The sequence below is a fragment of the Onychostoma macrolepis genome, chromosome 16, assembly GCF_012432095.1.
Source record: "Onychostoma macrolepis isolate SWU-2019 chromosome 16, ASM1243209v1, whole genome shotgun sequence".
Classification (NCBI taxonomy): domain Eukaryota; kingdom Metazoa; phylum Chordata; class Actinopteri; order Cypriniformes; family Cyprinidae; genus Onychostoma; species Onychostoma macrolepis.
The window spans coordinates 13,985,464-14,005,739 of record NC_081170.1 but is presented as its reverse complement, the minus strand read 5'-3'; the positions used below and the strand labels follow the sequence as shown (position 1 = coordinate 14,005,739).

Sequence of the window (20,276 nt, the reverse complement as noted above, 5' to 3'; positions counted from 1 at the left end):
ATATCAATTAGTTAAGACATCAAGTAGGATAATAAATTATTTTTTCTTTTTATAATCTGATCTCAAAAATGGAAGTGTGCTTAATAAGGGTACGTGAGCTTAACAGGTACATTTACCCTACATTTTTAAGCTATATCACCCAGCCTTACACCAAATTAAGACATTGTATGACAAAGAAAGAGTCTAGATGCTCAACTAGAACTACATCCACATAAACCAGTTTTTACAGCAAAAAAAACTCGTACCACATCCACACAGTTAAATAAATTACTCTTCTATTTCCATATAAATTCACCACAGCCCCAATCTTAAACGGTCCCCAGTCCAGACATTAGTATGCTAATGTGCAGCTGATAAAATATCCTTCATATGAGTGAAATCTGCATATCGGTTAGCCAATGAGATCAGCCTCATTACTGCAGGGGCCACGTTTACATTAGTGAGTTTGAGGCTGATGGGAGGCAATTTGCACAGATAGACCCCGAGTGTCTGGCCTCTCAGACGACCGTCTAGACGCTGCCAGACTAGGGTGAGAGATTAATGAACTGCTGAGAGGCTGCATCCTGGTGAGAGAGACAACCCCCCACATCAACACCACACACAATGAATATATATGCATGTATTCTCTCCACACAATATATTTTATGCTAGTGCTATCACTCACAGACAGTCTCAGAGACTATCCTCCCTCACATACGCCTACACTGAGAGAGGCACAGGCACAGAGACGACACGCACTTGAGGAGACTTCACTGCTTGTTACAGGCAGACATGCCATTTATACAAGGAGAACAACAACCCTTGAAACAAGGTCCTTAGAGTATAGGGCCGAAAACACACACACACACACACACACACACACACACACACACACACACACACACACACACACACACAGCTTACCTCAGATGCTCCTTGTCTCAGCCCATTATCTGATGGCCACAGAGAACCCTCCTACAAACAAGGAGAAAAAAATAAATAAAAATACAGATATAATATTCAGAATTATTTGAATTTAAAAATAGCATAGTCTACCAAGAATATCAAATAATACTGATACTGAAATATTTTACATAGTAACTATACAATATTGTTTGGTTAACAACTGATTGTTGATTAGAGAGGAACATTTAAAATTAATTAATTAAAGTTCACCCACTGTCATAAATGAAAATAGACTAGAAAATATATATAAAAAAACTGGTTGTTAAGCAGTAATAAAGCTCTGAGTCCTTGTATATCCATATTGGCAATTAATGGATGAATATAATATAATAATTATATTATATCAAAAATGATTCTTCCATAAATTAATAAACCATTTGTTGAACATTATTCTTATTCTGTTCTATTCAAATATTCTATCCATATTTGGATGGATCGAGCCCATTTGTTAAACTTTAATAATGCTCTGTGCCTACATATTTTCTTATGTAAATTGCATGAAAGACATTTAAAAACAATAAACCTAAACAAAATACAAAATAAAAAAACATAAATAAAATAAATGTTATACTATAAATAAATACCCATAATTTGTTAAACTAATAATATCCATATTTAATATCCATAAAAATATAAATAATAAAATAGAATGAATGAATTAATGAATAAATAGATAGATAGATAAATAAATAAATAAAATCAAAGGAGCCCATTTGTTAAACTCTAACAATGCTCTGTGGCTACATGTATCCATTCTAATTAAAAAATCTAAACAACCAGCGAGTAACATTTTCCCAGACATTGCTGCTTGCTTCCTTCGCTGGCTTCCCTCCCCCTCGCGTTCCCTCATGAATGAAAATGAAAAGTCTCAGTCATTTAGCAGTCTCTCCCGGGTGCTGCAGTGGGCTGCGCGTGTCTGAGTTTGACTGGCGTCTAGACAGAACTGCTGAATGTAATCAACATGCCCTGGTCTCAGAGGAACACTGCCATTGTGTCTCCTTCAAAACACACTGCCTTTCTGAAGGAGTAATATATATTGTGTTTTAATTACACGCAATGCATCCAGTAAGATGTAATATGTCCTAATGCAGCATTCAGTTTCCCATGAAAATTCTCTGTCCAGTTGCCCATAGCATGAACAACTCAAACCTCATGCACTCCGCAGCATGTTCACTAACCTTTAGGGCATGACTCAGACCAATGATTTGTATTTTTGAAGTAAGATAAATGATGTACGATTAATTTCCTGCTGTCTGTCTGGTTAAAAACTGCGCAAATGTTCCAAAAACCATCCCTGGGGTGAGATGAGACACCCACACATGCAGTGCTCCCTCTCATCAGCTCAGTGCACTGCTGCAAGTTATTTTGGATTAGACACAAAGAAGACCTTTCCAGAAGTAAACACACACACACACACACACCCCACTCAAGAGACTTTTAGGCCCTGCTGTTTTCTTCTTTTCTAAGATAAAAGCTCACCCGCATAAGATATACCAAACAAGGCTTCGAGATGACACAGCAGGTGAAAAATTCATCTATTCAGTATTAGAAATTGATGTTTCACGGCTCAGCCTGAAAAACGTCAAGGAACTGTGATATTTATGATTTACACATAAGAAAATTTTAAGCGCTGACCTTAAGGAAGTAATTTTCTTGACAAACTCCATATTTTATATAATTATAAATACTTAAAACATTTAAAATAAAGTTCACCCACTGTCAATAATGAACATAGATCAGAAATACTTGATTACTCATCAACCAAACCAAAAAAATAAAACGGTTAAAAATAAAAGAAGAAGAATCATAATAACATGTGCCTAAATATATCCTTATTTAAATTACATTGGTGACATTTAAAAGAAAAAAAAAAAAAAACATTTGTTAAGCCCTTATTATTAAAACGATTTTAGTTGCTGATTACTTGTTTAGATGATCCTCATGGGCTTTGCTGCACCTTGACTTTGGAAAACCGTTAAAAACTTTGATATCTCTGTTTTACTCTCATGACATTTCGATTATACCTTTTTTCATTCTGCTGCTGATTTACAGAAATATTCTGACCATTTTGGTTTCCTGTTTTCATGCCATTGCACATGCACTGCATTTGCTTTATGTTGTTTACATCGTATGCTGCTCCCATGCTATATCCAATTATTTTCTATCAATTTATCTTCTTCTTGTAGTTAATTGTTCATCATACTGTTTCCTATTTGCTTATGCTCTGTAAAGCAACGTTTGGTTCTAGAAAGCTTCTGTGTAAAAACAATGATTATTATTTTTATGGCGACAGCACAGAGACAGGAAATTGGAAATTGCTGGCAACATGTGTGTTCCATATGAACCATGTGAACTTCTAGGCCTCGTCTCTAACATACATTTTTTTTGTTCATTCCCATCCAGGGCTCATCTAAATATTTGAGGAAAGTTTACGGAAGGTTGTGAAAGTGTTTAAGCAAAGGTGCAGCTGCGGTTAGTACAGAGAGAGTGTGATGGGGTCTTACCGGCTGCAGAGAGAGATCCTGACTCTGTGCCTGACTAGCCCGGCTCAGAAACGACCATGTGGTGAGTTTGTAGTGGTTGAGCAGGCACACGACCACCACGACCATCACAGTCATCACGACGATTATGATCACGATCTGCACAAACTCCAGTTCAGCTGCAACATATAAAAGACAAAGAGTTTAGAACAGTGCAGAATGAAAACAACACCACAGATCCCCTTTACAATCAAGAAATCTTATAAAAAAAAAAAAAAAAAAAAAGTTTAATCTCATTTTGACCAAAAGGTGGCAGCAGAGTCAAATCAACATCCATGATAACTACAGATCCCCAAATTGGTGATATCATCTGGCAAAAAAAGGTGAGAGCCATTTTGGTTTGACATGGACAACAGAAAGAAAATAGTTGGATTAAAGCAAGATAACAGTGAGGTCAGGTGTACCAGCTTCAGAAATTAGATAAAGCCTGTTTATTCCTGTTTATCATTTTTAACTGCACATTACATATTTGAGAGAAAAAAAAAAAAAAAAAACTTTTGCTAAATAAATTTGTATCATTATATATTTCAAAGCCAGCAGCCACTTAAGTCTTGCTGTAGACTGCCTTGCCTTTGTTTTTTTAGGACTATTTCACACCCAAAATTAATATTTTGCCATTATTTACTCGCCCTTGTGTCATTTCAATGTTGTTATTCTTTCCATGGAACACAAAAGGAGAATTCTGAAGAAGTTATGCAGCTCTATTTAATATTTTGACAGCTCATCCGGCACCACAGGCACCATATTTGATTCGTGGGTCAATAATGGCTTATTTTTCTGTCCGTTTCTCATTTCAATCCATCATAAAGCTTCAGAACACTTGGAATTTAGTGCACAAGTCATATGGAATACAACTTGTTGCTTTAATAGCGCTTTTGAGATATTGAAAGCTGTGGTCTATGAATTGCCACATGGGAAAAAAATAAAAGAAGCTGATTAAAGAGATGGTTCACCCCGTCATAATTGTCTCCCCTCATTTTGTTCCAAACCTGTATGAGTTTCTGTTTTCAACAATTTGAAAACATTGACTAATTATATGGATGAAAAAAACAAAGTCATAAAACTTTGAAAATGACAAGAGGGTGTGTAAATAATGACAATTTTCATTTTTGGATGTACTATCCCTTTAAAGATTGTTTAAATTCTCATTTCATGTTTCATGAAAACAACTAATGGCATACAGACTTAAAATAACATGAGGTGAGTAAACGGTATAGTTCATCAAAAAAAAAAGAAAAGTTTTTTGGGTGTCTAATGATGAAACCAAGTTTCTATCATTAACCAGCTTTATTCCAATATCCTGGCCTACAAGAACCAAAGTAATGAAGGTAAACAGCTTGATCGATGTTTCTTGAAACATGTTCTGTCTGAACATGAGGAACACCCTGCTGGACTCACACTTGCTCTCTCAGTCAAGACCAAAACTGTTCCTCAGATGGAAATGCTTTGAGTCCACAGGCTTTTCAGACAACAAAAACGAGCCCTCCACCAACTGCGCTGAGGGACCGTTCTGGAACCTCGTACAGTCGAGTAAACCGAACAGAGGCTGAAAGTGAGAGTGTCACGAACAGAGAATGAAAGAGTGAGTTGTTGCCTGCAGTGCAGTACTGCGGGATACTGGCACTCACACATCAAAAGAAACAAACACTTCTCTCCTAATTTAGGGCATAAGAGGAGGAAGCAAAAGAGGGAGACAGAGCAGAGGGGAGGGCGAAGAGGAGGAAAAAGAAGAAAAAAAGAGGGGACAGACAGGCAGCCAGGCAAAACAGACAAAGGAAGTGACAATCAGACAGGAGGGCAGATAAGACGGAGAGAATGAGACTCAGATCAGAATACCGGTAAGAACAAATAAGACTATGAACACAAGCCTATCAGACTGGAACTGAATCAATACAAAACGAAATCACAGCAGGCTTTAAACTAGTCCATGAAACCTGAGCTGCTCCTCTGACTTTAGATCAAAAATACAGGAAATGAAGGCAAGTCTTTTTAAATGTTCAGAGGGGATTTTGAGAGTCCACATTGAAAAACTAATTTAACCTGGAAACAAACATTTCTAGAATGCTGAAAAGCGTAAAACAAAGAAAAAGCGACGTAAAATGAATTTAAAAATACTTAAAATTCTGCAGTAGTTCTCGTCACTCACTAATCACACACACAAAAAAAGCATATCTGTGACATTGACCATGTGAACTTGTTTGTACAAAAGGTCAGATTTTTGGCTTTCACAGAAGTAGACTCAAATCATAAAATCATACAAAAATTTCAATTACGCTTTTCATCATGTGGATGAAATTATTTATAATAAAATAATTTCAATGAAAAAAAAAAAAAGAAATAGAAAAATGCAAACCCCACTGTGCTTAACTGCTCAGACCAATTTCACAGATTCTGTTTCAAGGTAACTCTTACAAACCAAACCGTATCAACCAACTTGAACAACTTAGAAGCACCAAGAGCTAAGCATGGGCAAGCATCACCCAGATCTTCTGACAAGATGTAATATAAATAATTAGATTGTTAAAATAAGATAAACTATTAAAACCGACAACATACTCTCTGGATTCCTCTTTTAGAAATCCCTTGTGATTGTTTTCCCAACTTAAGCTAAAAGCTTTTGGAACATGATAGTTGGTTTCTAGCTGGTCTAAGCTGTCAGTAGACATTTTTGGACCAACAGCATGCCAGCTTCTGGCGATTAAGCTGGTTTTTGGAACACAGTAGCTTGTTAACTAAATAATGACCCATTTAGATCAGCTAATGACCAGCTTAGACTAGCTAGAAACCAGCCACCGTGTAGGTTGCGTTTATTTCAATTGGTTTTCATGATGTTCACATCCAGAGCACATGACTTTCTGTAACACCCACATCCAGACAAGACACTTCAGTTTGAGAAAAAAAAAAGAAAAGAAAAACCCTACAGAGATCGAAATCCAGTCTAAATCAGTACATTAAAACACTCAAACGTTTGAAAATGAATCCCGTCTGAACAGTGCTTTAGTGACAGTGTTCTTTGATTGTTACTATGTCCTGTCCAATTCTCCCACTGACACACTCTCTGTCCTATTTAACACTGACCTCTTATGCCAATCACAGAGAGACAGAAAGAGAGCGTGAACAAATGAGCGAGGGTCTGGGTATCACAGACTGCAGATTAGCCATACACAGACTGAGTTTCTCTCTGCAGACCACAGAGAGAGGATCAAAATCCATCAGGCCGTTCTGTCACCAGGCAGAGCAGACAGAAAGCGCTAGACCAGACGAGAGAGAGAGAGAGAGAGAGAGAGAGAGTGGGTGACGAGGAGAAGAGGGGCGAGAGAGACAGAGAGCGAAGGTGTGTGAGAGAGAGAGGCAGAGGAAAAGAATAGAGAATTGTAGATGGAAAGAAGCAAAGTGTGTCTTGAAGACGACATATTCGGTGGAGTAGATTGAGGTCACATCTGCAGGTGTCATTACTTCCTGCCATAGCCGATTATGTCCCGGCCACTTTATGGAATAGCTTATGACAAGTATATGTCTGATACAGACACAGAGACATCTCTGATTGTCAAGCAGAAGTTTTCATTATATTTATGCATGTCATAATCAGTGGTTGTGAATGGTTGTGCTCCAGTCTAGCTTGTTTCGATGGCTGGATATCCGTTCAGTGAAAAATCACAGAACAAAATGTAAATAAATGTCACAACTTCTGATATACATCCTCCACTGACATGCAGCAGCAACTTGGGTTTATAAAAAGAAAAAAGGAACAGGTTGTGTGTTTATTTCTGATTTTTGACGCAACACTAATAAGAAATGATTAGACTAATAAAAGCATAATATCTAGTGTGAATATTTTATTAATATTTGTAATGATACCAGTAATAATAAACAACAACAACGCAAATAAATTATTTCTAATGAATGTGATTTATCTTTGTTATCTTTTTTGTATCATAGTATTGTTAATAAAAATGTTCTATTAGTATGACTTTTTTTATTAGTATCATATAGCAATTATTACTACATTCAGAATTTTAGATCTAAATGGTCAAAAATGTATTTTCTTCTGTTTTGGGCAGCCTAGCTATCAAACAACACTCAAGTTGCATGTGGCTTAGTTGAGAATGAATAGGTGCAAAATGCTAAAAAAATATATATATAAAATATATAATATATAAAAACATATGCAAACAATGCGTTACTTTTACTGTGAATACCAGCGTTTCCTGTTGTCATGACATTGTTGAGTGCTATTCTTTAGAGAACCACCAAGTTTTCTCAGTAAACCCAATGTTAAAGAACATATACAAACTAAATAAGTAGAAAAATGTAAATTGTAAAAATTATCAGCTTATTCCTACATTTACTGGCAAAAATGATTGCTCACTCTATGAGAACAAAAGATTGGCCAGGATTGTTAAATAGGCATCCAACAACCTAGTAAAGTTGACTAGCAAATATAATAGCAGAAGGAATGCAATACTCACATACAGTAGTTGAGAGATGCAACTTCTTGAAGAGTGTGCATTTATTGTTCAAAGTAGTGAACTGCACAAATGTCATGTAATACCCTAAAGGACTGCAGCGTGAGAGAGAGAGAGTGAGTGAGTGAGTGAGTGAGTGAGAGACCCCCCAACTTCTAATCTAACATTCAGAGGGGTGTGTGTGTTTTTGTGACAAATGAGCACACAAATGACAAGGGCATGACAAAAGCATTACAAGGAGAAGGTGACTTTTCAGGACATTACCCCAGAATGGAGTGTATTGAAAATCTGAAATAGCACAAGTCTCCTGTAAGGGGTAGGTTTAGGTGTAGGGTTTGTGTAGGGTAATAGCACATACAGTTTGTACAGTATAAAAACCATTACGCCTATGGGATGTCCTCATTTTTCACAAAAACAAACGTGTGTGTGTGTGTGTGTGTGTGTGTGTGTGTGTGTGTGTGTGTGTGTGTGAGTGAGAATGACCTCCCGCTGTAGCCAGATCTGTCTCGATGCTTTATGCTACAAACACACACTAATCCTAAATAATTAACAGCGTCACACATAACACCCAGTGCCACACACACGGCTCCTCCAGACGGTCTGGGAGATGGGCACAGTGCACCAGACGCTGCATTGTGCCAAACTAGTGCCGAATAACACCTGTTGTGTGCTTACCTGAGGTCAAACCCTGCCTGCTTTGTACATACAGCACAGTATCACAACAAAACACACTCAAATGAACTATACAATAAGGACAATACAGACAAGAATGGTTTATTTTATAATATATATATACATAATTTTACAGTATTTACAAACAAATGCAACCCTTGTGTGCATAAACTTTATTTTTATTTATTTTTTTATTACTTTTGAATGGTAGTGCGTATAACAAATCTGCCAGTTGTGTGGTTATTTAATCATTGAGACCTATTGGAAACAGAGCCAGGACTGACTACCTGCGGGCTAGACAGCTTATTTTACAACAGGAAATACAACATTACACAAGACAAACCAAAACCTTAGGCTAAATCTCCACTGCAGAGGACTTTGAAGAGATAGATTAAATTGACAAGTAGAGTGATTTTGTTTGTCAGCGTGTCTATCGTGTTCAGGACACTCCTACATAACATCCAAGTGTTTTGACAGCCAATTGAGAGCGTCAGCGGCAAAACGGCAATAAGCGTTTTGACTGTTTACTACTTGACAGAGATCCATGCATCTTTCATATGGAGAACTCGTCATCTGGGATCTGATTTAACGTGGCGTTTCATATATGCCACCTTTTGCTTTATGGTATAAACTTGCTTTATACGCCTTTTGGTGCACTAGTGGAAAATTTCCAAAAAGGTCTAAGACAAACCTGTCTGAGGGCGTTTGTGAAGAAGCGATCACACAGGTTGTCTGTGTGCTGAAATGAAAGGCCAGAGGCATGCAGGGACAGTGAGAGAACAACACAAAACAAGCTGGCAGACTGGCATCCTGCTGGGCACCAGGAGAGTGGGCATCCAGCCCAGCCATGCAGAGGAACCATCAAACAAACAGCACAGACAATCTGAACCGGGTGCCACTGCCACATTCGCCAACGCAGCCCGGTCTCCACAGCTATGCCACACGGGAGCTTTCACCGTCAATAACGAGATTATTTTAAAAAAAAGAACGCAGACGTCGAAGGGGGAGGGGTGACTTCTCGGTGAAAAAGCACATATTTCAGCTTTGGAAAGGTTTTGAGTCTGTTCTTATGACAATGTATAATTACAGATTCAGCTTTATAATCATAGTTTGCTTGAGCCAAATATAACCCGCGCTTATTTTGGACTCCACGGTTACGGGTGGACGTGACCCAGAGAGATGACAGCTAAAGGTGTGGTGCATGTTGTGGTCTAAACATCAGCTCACCAAGCCCACAAACTCTAACAACCATGACCAGCATTATAAAAACCTTGCCAGACACGTTTTTTTTTTTTGTCTTTATTTTGTTTAAAAAGGTGCAAGAAGCGGAACAGTCTGCCTTGGGGCATACTTAGCTATGAAGGGAGTTTCTGAAGATCTGTTGGAAGGGAGGGAAAAAAGCCTCGCTTTCTAAAACATTCCTTCATGACCGCCAGATGAACTTGCAGGAAGAGCTTCAGTGGTGAGAATCACACTACTGCATCTGAGAACATTCGAGTTCGGGTGGGACAAAGTTCACCGGTGACATTTCCAAAGAGCGGGTTCAGCGAGAGGAGAAAGAGAAAGGGAGAGACGGAGAGAGGGATGAAGGAAGGAAGAAAGTCGGTTCTTTATTCCTCAAAGCCATGTTGTTGTTGTTGGCCACACCCTCCACCTTATTAAAATGTCGTCCTTCATGGGTGGTCCTGTTTAACGCTAAGAAGAACAAAGTATGGATTTCTAACGAAGCACAGATCGTTTTGTGGGTTACTCGGGCTGTCGTGGCTAATGAGTCACTCCCTGAGGCTGGATCCTGCACCAGCTGCACCGCTGCTTTTAAAAGCTTCAAGCAGAACAGGCAGTTGATATGCAGAAGGTTACAGGTTTGGGTCTTGCTTGGAGCAAGAACTGTTACAAAGGCATGTGCGGACAAAACAATCTATTCTACTGTAAGTACTACAGTAAATAAACGCTGTTCTTTTGAGCACTCTATTCATTAAAGAATCTTGCAAAATGTTACACGGTTTCCACAAAAATATTTAGCAGCGCAACGGTTTTCAACATTGATAATACGAAAAGTTACTTGAGCACCAAATCAGAATATTAGAATGATTTCTGAAGGATCTTGTGAAACTGAAGAATGGAGTAATGCTTCTGAAAAATCAGCTTTGCCATCAGGAATATTAGATTTTTAAATAAATAATAATAATAATAAAAAAGAAAAAGTTCACCTAGACTTTATTTTTACATTTTTTACAATATTTTTAATCAAATAAATGCAGCCTTGGTGAGCATTAGAGATGCGTTTCAAAAACATTCAAGTTATTTTTAGATGTTTAATTTCAAATAACTGATTTCCTGAAATTATTTTTAAGGCAATATTAAAAAAAAAAAAAAAAAAAAAAAGCAAATAGCATTATAGCAAACAACTAAAAATCTAAAATCAAAACTACAATCAATGGTTTTTGTCAATGTCAATTGAATGTGATGTATTAGGTGAATTTAGGTCACAAATCACAATTTTAATGTTCAGTATGAAATACAATTATTACATTTTAAAATGAATAGTTAATGATTAAGTTGAATTGTTGAAGTGGGACCCGTTTTAGAAAAGCGCTATTCAAGAAATGGTGCAGTTTACTGTTATCTAGCGGTATCCATTAAAGTAAGCGCTCAATGATGGCAAAAATGACCTAAAGCAATTGTCCACAATTAAAAATCCAGTATTGGTTGGAAAATATTCAGTATTGACTACAATGTTAACCAAAAGCCCACTACAGGCCAATAACTGAAAAAGGCAGACCCAATATTAAAAGGTCAAATTACAGAAAAATATTGGTCAAACTGGTTATCGGCTAAATTTCCGAATTTGAGTTGAAGTGAGCCGAGGCTACTCTTGTTAAAGCAGGGCATTGTGCGTGGGCATCAGGATCATCCTGGGTAATGCCAAAAGCACTCAGACTGGCATGACGACACTGGCCTTTATCAATAATTCATAGTGGCACCTCGGGGCTGCTTAACCCGGCCCAGCTTTCAGTGTGCTGAGCTCAATGTGGAGCCATGACTGCAAGAGAGGCTGCTTTTCCAACGGACAGTCTGTTTGGCTCAATGTCTGAGGGCCATTTTGTTTAGGAACATTCAAGATATTACACTTTCCCATCAGAGGTGCACCTTTTGAGGTGTTTTAAGGTGCATGTAGATGTCTGAAGCACTCAAAACTTTGCAGAATTCAAAGGATAATTTAAAACCACATGTTCATGTTTAGCAGAAGCATATGCGATGAGTCTCTGTGAGAGGCAGGAGAAAGTACTGAAAGGCCTTTTCTACCTACTGTGTGGGAATTCCCCAGAACTAAATTCATAATTTATGATCCAGACAGAATATGAACTTTTCACTCCGAGAACAGAGAAAGAGTCTGTGTTTACAGAATCGTCACTGACAGGCCAGCCAGAGCAGCAAACGGCACAAAGCGAACACCAGAACACAACACAACACATCTAGACAGACAGACGGACAAACAGAAATACTACTAATAATACTACTACTAATAATAATAATAATATTACACAATGCTTCAGCCAAATCTTAATTTAATAATCAAATTCTAGATCCAAACATGCTTTTTGTTGGAGTTTTCACTGGTAAACAAGTATAACTTACTAGGGTAAACATAGTTATAGGCCAAAACAACAAACTTCTAACACTGTTCAAATGAAGACATAAAATGAGTTTGAAAGATGTTTTTGAAAGTCTCTTATGCCCACCAAAGCAGCATCAAAAATACAGTAAAAACAGTAATATTGTGAAGTTAAAACAACAGTTTTCGATTTTAATACATTTTAAAGTGAAATTTATTCCTGTGAAGACAGTCTTCAGTTTTCAGTGTCACATGAGCCTTCAGAAATTGTTCCAATATGCTTGATTTGGTGGCTCAAGTAATATTTCTGATAATTATCAATGTTTAATATTTTTGTGGAAACTGTGACACGTGTTTCAGGATTCTTTGATGTATGGCAAAGGACTGCATTTATTTGAAATGAATGTGTTCTTTAACATTATGAACGCATTAACTTTTGATCAAGTTTAAGCAACCCTGCTAAATAAAACTATCAATTAAAAACTTACTGAACAGTAGTGAAGATCAACTTAATATGATATTACAGAAATAATGACTTTAATGATATGTTGGCAAAAACTTTAGTTAATATGATCAATTTTAACAACGTTTAACAAAGAATCTAAGTGCAACCATTAAATAAGGTTCAAAACTTCTCTTACAATGAGTTCAAGATGACCATTTATATTCTTAATACTGGTTACTGTCAATAGTTCATACAAAATGAGAGTGGCAACACTAGAAAAATTCAACTTAACTTTTCAATTACCAAGAAATGCATGTCATAAATAAGCTGTCAGTACAAACAAACGTCTCTATCTATCCATAAATGTTTGCACGCAGCCCCGAGTCAGTCGTCTAGTGGGCGCTTTGTTTATAAAGTCCGGAAGGCAGGAGACATTTGCTCCAGACTCGAGTTAAAACACTGTCTGCTGGGTTTGCGTACCAGACGCATTCAGAGACAGATTGCGGAGACGGCAGAGAGCCGAGATCAGACATTTACGGAAACATAACGCGCATGAAGCAGCTGATAAGAGCTGACAGCCAGACGAGACTGCAGGCGGAATTAAATAAAACACACTCAGAGTTAAACTACACGCTCTAGCTCGAGTCACATTCACAGACGTCAAAACATAAAAGAACTCGGACATAATTAGCCACAAAGGGAAAAAAGTGAAAGACTCACAAATCTCCATTCCCTGGAGTTGGGATCCGCATGTGACGTTAGAGCCATCCGGTGCGGTGAGGTTTCGCATGGAGTACGCGTGAGACTTCAACCGGTGCACGAGCCAGCCGGTGTGCGCACGTCCAACAGCTCGCGCGGAGACTGAAAGCCCTCGGCAACAGCCTTGACATGCTGTTTTTTTCACTTCATGCTCTCGGGTATCCGCTTCACTTCGTTCTGACTTACTAAACTGAACTCATCCGCTCTCTATCTCTTTTTCTGACCCCTCCGGTTGAACACAAAAATCAGAGTGTTTGTGAGATCAAGCCGACGGAGCTTCTCTCCACCCCCTCCTGCACACCCCCACACTCTGCAAGAGTCTACTCGCACGCACGGCTGGTCTGTCGGTGACCGGCTGAGAGGGGGTGGTCGAGCGCAGCGCTCGGTGTCTAGTGTTACACCTCCCCATTAATGCCAGACACAAGCAGTCAAGGCAAGCATTGTAGGGGGCTGACCTTGGGGTGACCCCGCTGTCTGGCGACACAGAGCACATGTGTCCAGAACTACAGCCCCCCTCCGTCCAACTACAGCCCCTACAGTCTGTCTATAAATAACCTGGCAGCTATATGGGCTTTTATTGTGGGGCAAGGCAATACACCCGAATACACACTGGGCCAAAGGGGAGGAAGAAGTGCTAAATAGTCTGTAATTCAGAGAAATGCATAAAGTTGAGTTTTTCTTCCCATTTAAAAATACAACTTATTTCTATGTTGGTTATTTATTTTTTTATAACCATTCATGTAATAATAATCTACTTTTAATATTATGGTACTGACGTAAGCTACATTAAAATAAATATGTAAAAAATATAATTTTTTAATGCACTTAAAAAATATATAAGTATTTAAATAATTTAATAAGACACTAAAACACTTACTTTTATCAGTAAAATATAAATATCACATACACATATATATACATATACATATATATATATATATATATATATATATGTATTTTTATGTGCGCAAAAATACTACATTATTATTTTATTTTTTCCCCCCACACTGATTGGTGGGGTCGGGGATGTTAAAATGAAATTTTAACTTAAAATCTCACACCTAGTTAGCAATTCAGCCCTCAGGGGAATAAAATGACATTTATCTGTCTGAGGTCTAGTCTGGAAGTCGAGTCGATCTCGACACACGTATGCAGACAGACACATCCCCCCGTTAAAGCAGACATGGGGGAGAGAGAGTCGGGGGTTTAGGGGTCAAGTCTGAATTTGAATGGCTGTCTGAGGAGGAAGTCTCTGGGGCAATGAGGTGGATTCTCCCAGCATGCTAATGCTACTGGAGCTGCTTTTGAGGTAAGAGAGACCTGCCACTATGTAAACTACCAGACCATATCTTTTCTACATCATAAAATCTAACCAAAACAAAAGAACATTCAAATAAAATTTAAAAAAAGTGTGAAAAAAATAAATAAATAAAATTACATTTTATGATGAAATTAATAAAAGTTAAACCAAACAGGTTTTCTGTTGCTTTCTGATGAACAGCGCCACCTTGTGTCTCCACCTATCCTTAAATCCGTCTATACAGCAGGGGTCGTCAACATTAACAGGCATTTTTTTCAGATGAAGCAGGGACCCAACCCCCTGTTAAAATTAAGCATCATATTTTAAGCCTGGATCATAATAATAATGACATGAACAGTATTATTTTAATGTATTTACATTCTTAATCATGGTGTTTTCCCTGCAAATCTATTGAAATAGTCATTATTGATGTACAGTTTACAGTCCAACACATTCAATTTTAATTTGACTTCATTTTAATTCGGGATGGACGATGAAAAATTCTTAAATTTAGCTTTTGTCAAAGTTAACATAACTTTACATTTTTGTTTGACACATATATTCATTATTTCCCTACAAAAAAAAAAAAAAAAGTGTTTAATATGAAATGTCAAAACATTCTGCAGGCCCCCTGCAGTACCACCACGGACCCCCTAGGGCTCGCAGACCCCCTGTTGAAGACCAAAAAATAAGCTAACATCAGCAAAATCTACAGCAATATGCTATAACAAGAACACTTTAAGTGGTTTATGTTAGTAGACACTTTAAATAATTACGCTAATATAGAGAAGCAAACAATGCTGTAAACCAGCAACCGGTGGCTAACAAAGATCATATTCCTACTCGGTCAACCTTGAAGAGTTCGTACAAAATGGTACTGATAGTTTACCTGATAGTTCATAACAAAAAGGAAACTTTACAAGACCATACAACGTGTCCAACAAATAGCTGATGACTAGATCCTCAAAATACCAGTGCTGTTTTACAGATTACAGCAAGAACTAAATTACACGGTGAGCTTCACTTGATGACAGGTTTCTTTTTTTCACAACCCATCCCATGCCTATGTGGCAGCTATAAAATTGTGCAACCCTGTCTGACGACAGAGGGAAAGTCCTGTGAAACAGCGAGACGCAGACATGTGAAAACATTCCAGTTATAACCTCTAATATAACTGCAAGAATAAAAATGGCAGCCATCGCAGAGACACTTCCATCTGCAACCTGCATTCTGTGATATTCGCACAAATCCCTGCAGGACGTGGCGTGTGAGACAGGGAGGAAGGGGAAATTGTCTGCTTGTGCGAGTGAGTTTATGACTGGGGATTGCTATCTGCAAAGCCAAGATGGGCCGCCTGCAGATGTGATGCACTGCAGTGTGTGTGTGTGTGTGTGTGTGTGTGTGTGTATGTGCGTGCGTGTGTGTATATATAATCATCAGGTATTGAGTTTTTTTCACCTCTCTCCTGCAGCCTGCTGAGCATCGTAATGGGTCGTCTGCCCAGGAGTGAGGTAATGTCTAGGTTTAATGCCAGCCTCCTGCACTGGCGCACACACACAGGGGCACAACAGGAAGAACACCAGGCGCCGCAACTCCCAAAATGGCTGCTGTTGTGACTCTTAATGATGCTGACAACATAATTAGCATTTTGCTAACGAGCCACATGGCAGCACTTCCTTCCCCGGACGCTGCCATACGGCCTCGCGGACAACACCTGCGTACTCTCGGACCCCCTTTATGACACATCATCTCCTCGCTAATACAGACACAGAGACTGCAAACAGTCATCAAAGCGGAAGATTTCGGTGACAAATAACCGTGTGTTTCGCGAAGTGGGCCACTGCCCAGCAGGCTGTCAGTTCTGACTCCCAGTCGCAGCAAAATACTATAAAAACCTCATTAAATAATAACAGCACTCCATATGTCCAGTTGACATCTTTGCGTGTTTACAAACAGGAGAAGCTAACCTGGGGGTTTGATGTGTCGCTGTTGGGGAATTTTATAAGAAAAAACAACCACATAGAAACAAATAGCAGTAACAGCACTATGCGTTGAAGTGAACACTAGAAATGTGATGAAGGCCTGTGTTTGTTTTCACAAGAGAAAACCAGGTTGCTGATGTAGCTGGTGTAGCTTTAAATATTTAAAGAGATAGTTCTCTGCCCAAAAATGAAAAATTGGTCATCATTACTCACCCTCATGTCTTTCGAAACCCCTGTGACTTTCTTTTTTGTGTCTGTGGAACACGAAAAAACATGTTTATTGCAGACTAAGCTTCTCATTTCTATGCAATGACAGTGAATGGTAACCAAAACCCGTCAAGCAAGATTTTCAATGAATAATGGCTTAAATTTCAGTCTGTGACCACAAAGTAATTGTATAGCTTTAGAAGTTTTAAAATAGTGCACAAGTCATATGGAGTAGCTTTATGGAGATTTCATCGCACTTTTTGACCTTTTAGGAGGCCCTGGACTCCATCCACCTTCATTGTGTATGGAAGAGTTTGGATATTCTTATTCTATAGAACCTCTCCATTGATGTTCCGTGGGAACAAGAAAGCCATAGGAGTTTGACATGGCATGAGAATGAGTAAATTAAAGGGATAGTTCACTCAAATTTAAATTTTATGTTTATATATATATATATATATATATATATAAAAAATACACAGACAAAACCAAATTAAACCCTGCAAATGGACCATTGAGAGATAGGTGGCAGTAATGCACTTATGTGTCTGCGATCCGCCATAAAGCAAGACGACGATGCATCACGCGCCGACTGTTGTGTGAACGAGCTCAGGACAGTTGGACCAAGCGGCGGATCAGAGGTTTAAAAAAAAATAAACTATATACATACTGTTCAGTTCCTTGCACAGACCGATCGTTTTGTGTCTTTAGACCTCAATGTATCGTCTCAAGCCGCAGGGTTTAATTTGGTTTTGTCCGTGTATGTTTTTTTTTTCCTCTCAAAGCCGTGAGTACCATTGACTGACTATATGACTGACAGACTGCAACGGCTTGAGTTAAAAATCTTTGTTTGTGTTCTACTGAAGAAACAAAGTCACCAACATCTTGGATGCTCTTGGGGTAAGCAGATAAAAATCTAATTTTTATTTTTGGGTGAACTATCCCTTTAAAAGGGCTGCAAAATTAAATTCTAAAAACGGATTAAAAAAAAAAAAAAAAAGCTCTAGTTTTGCTTGTTTTTAGGGCTGCACAATTTAATTAAAAAAAAAAAAAACTGAATAATTATGAGTAAAATTATTATTAAATAAACATATGTAATATTTAGTAAAATGTAATAAAAGGAAAAATAACAATATTAATTTAATTTTATATTACAATATTTATGGCTGTCTTACTTTATTCATTGTCAAACATTTAACCATCAAACTTTTATTTTAGTGGACCACCGTAGGGAGCCATTAAAGCTTCTCTTTGGTTTACAACAGCCAGTTTATAAGCGCTTCTCATTACAAGTTTTGGAAGATGGTTGGTGCATATTGCATTCCCAAATGCACGTCATAAGCGACCCAAACTCAGCAGATGCAGATATGAATTTGTGTGGAGCAGCATTAACTGCAAGTCTCTGAGACACTGAAAACACTGGATCTTGAGCGGCTTGAATGTCACTTCACTGTCACTCTGAAACATACAGCACATATTTTTCATTAAAATCACCACCTTTACGATTTGATAATCTCACATTTCAATTTTATTTCTATTAATTGTGCAACCTCTATAAATGACAAATTATAATATGACTAAACTATGTCTTTAATTCACCAAAAGCAATGATGTACAACTCATAATACAAGACACACACATATGTATATGTATGTATATGTATATGTATATATACACACACACACACATGTATATATATACACATATCCATATATACACACACACACACACACACGCCATGACGTTAAGCATAATTCATTTCCTGTTTCAAACCTCAGAGCCTCTAAACTGAAACAGATTTGGACCTAAGGGCAAATCATGAGCTGACAAAAATATTTAATCTTTTCTTTAATAAAGTGATTTTTAGCTCTCTTACTGCAGACTGAATCACACACTCATTCAGTTGGTCCCAATTTAACAGACAGTGATCTGTGTTAAACTGATTTTGCTTCTCAGCATCATATTAAAGCAATTTTTAGTGTGATGTTTGGTTGAACTAACCCTTTAATATAAGTCTATGGATCACTTTTTATGGTTTTACCTTTAAAAATATAATTCTGTGATAAATTACCCTCATTTCGATCTAAACCCGTAAGACTTCTTTAAAACACATTATATTTTTATCCCCTCAATAATCCACCTCTTAACAGGGTCAAGCTTATAATTTTGCCTCACAAGAACATAAATGGTTTTAAAGTAAACAATGATTATGATCACCAAAAGTCTTCATTTCATATCTTTCAGAGAGCAGTGCTTCGTCTCTATAACTCAAAGCTGAAACTATATCCCTTCCACATCATTTCCACTCCCAAAAGAGTTTAAAACCTTCCTGCTTAGAGGAAGTGATGTTTACATCAGGGCCCTCATATTTTCACTCCACTCCCCTGAGTCACATGTTCAACCTCCAGCCAATCACCACCCACAGATTCCCAAAAACTGAACACAAGGCTGAGAGCACAGCAGACTGGCTTAAAGTGTTTGCCACGACACATCTCCTGCGTGTAGGTCACCAGAGAGAGAAAGTGGCACATCTGACTCGAGCTCAGCTGACCCAAAACTTCAAAGCTCTGACCCAGAAAAACAGACACTAACACGCACATTCACTGCTTCTATCAAAACAACTACAAAATTAAAGCTACTCTTAAGTGTGACTCTTTCAGTGGTCAACAATAACTGAGGTCAAATAGATTTTTGTGAAGTGAAGCCCGATGCGTAAGCGCCACAATGCTAGGGCGACGTAGGTAATTGCTATATGGTTGCTAAAGTTTTCTGAACAGAATCAAATCAAACTGGAACTGAATTAAATCCAGGACCAGTTTGAAAGAGGAATTAAACACTTAGCCCTAATGTTGGATGTTGTAGTGTTAATACTTTTGCTCTTATGACACTATAAAGCATGTACGCATATTAAAAAGTGCTTTGCTGTAATTCATACACATACATAATGGAAAAAAGACAGAAAACAAGACTGCAACTCACTTTTCTGGCATGATGTTTTTAACAAACAAAGAGCCATTTAAAAAAAAAAAAAAAAAAAAAAAGAGCAGAAACTAAACAGCACCTCAGCAGGAAACATTCTTCTCATGTTTCATTCTCTCTCCTTCAAATACACACACACACACATTAAGAATTCATTTATTCCATTCATGCATCTTCAAGCAACAATGCAACCTGACATCCTGCAATCAGAGAGTGAATGAGTTTAGGGTCTGAATTTCATCCATACAGCCATGACTGATATGACATAAAAACACATTATGAGGCATTATGGGTTAACTGGAAATGAGCTAATAGGATGTCTCAGTATGAAAGTCTTTATTCACTGAGGGGAGAGAGAGGAGAAG

General features: G+C 37.9%; 1 protein-coding gene across 2 annotated transcripts in view; it reads right to left on the bottom strand.

Moving 5' to 3' along the window:
- The window catches only part of ldlrad4b (low density lipoprotein receptor class A domain containing 4b), a 53,212-nt gene that overhangs the window by 6,055 nt on the left and 26,881 nt on the right, over positions 1-20,276 (bottom strand). The window contains exons 1-3 of one of the 2 annotated variants that reach the window (XM_058748004.1): positions 13,405-13,827; positions 3,450-3,604; positions 904-954 (exon numbers count right to left, since the gene is read on the bottom strand). In XM_058748004.1, the coding sequence (XP_058603987.1) occupies positions 904-954; positions 3,450-3,604; positions 13,405-13,474 (276 nt within the window). In that variant the 5' untranslated portion in view covers positions 13,475-13,827. Of the gene's footprint in view, positions 1-903; positions 955-3,449; positions 3,605-13,404; positions 13,828-20,276 lie in introns of those variants that run through there. The other variant, XM_058748003.1, reaches the window with a different exon arrangement.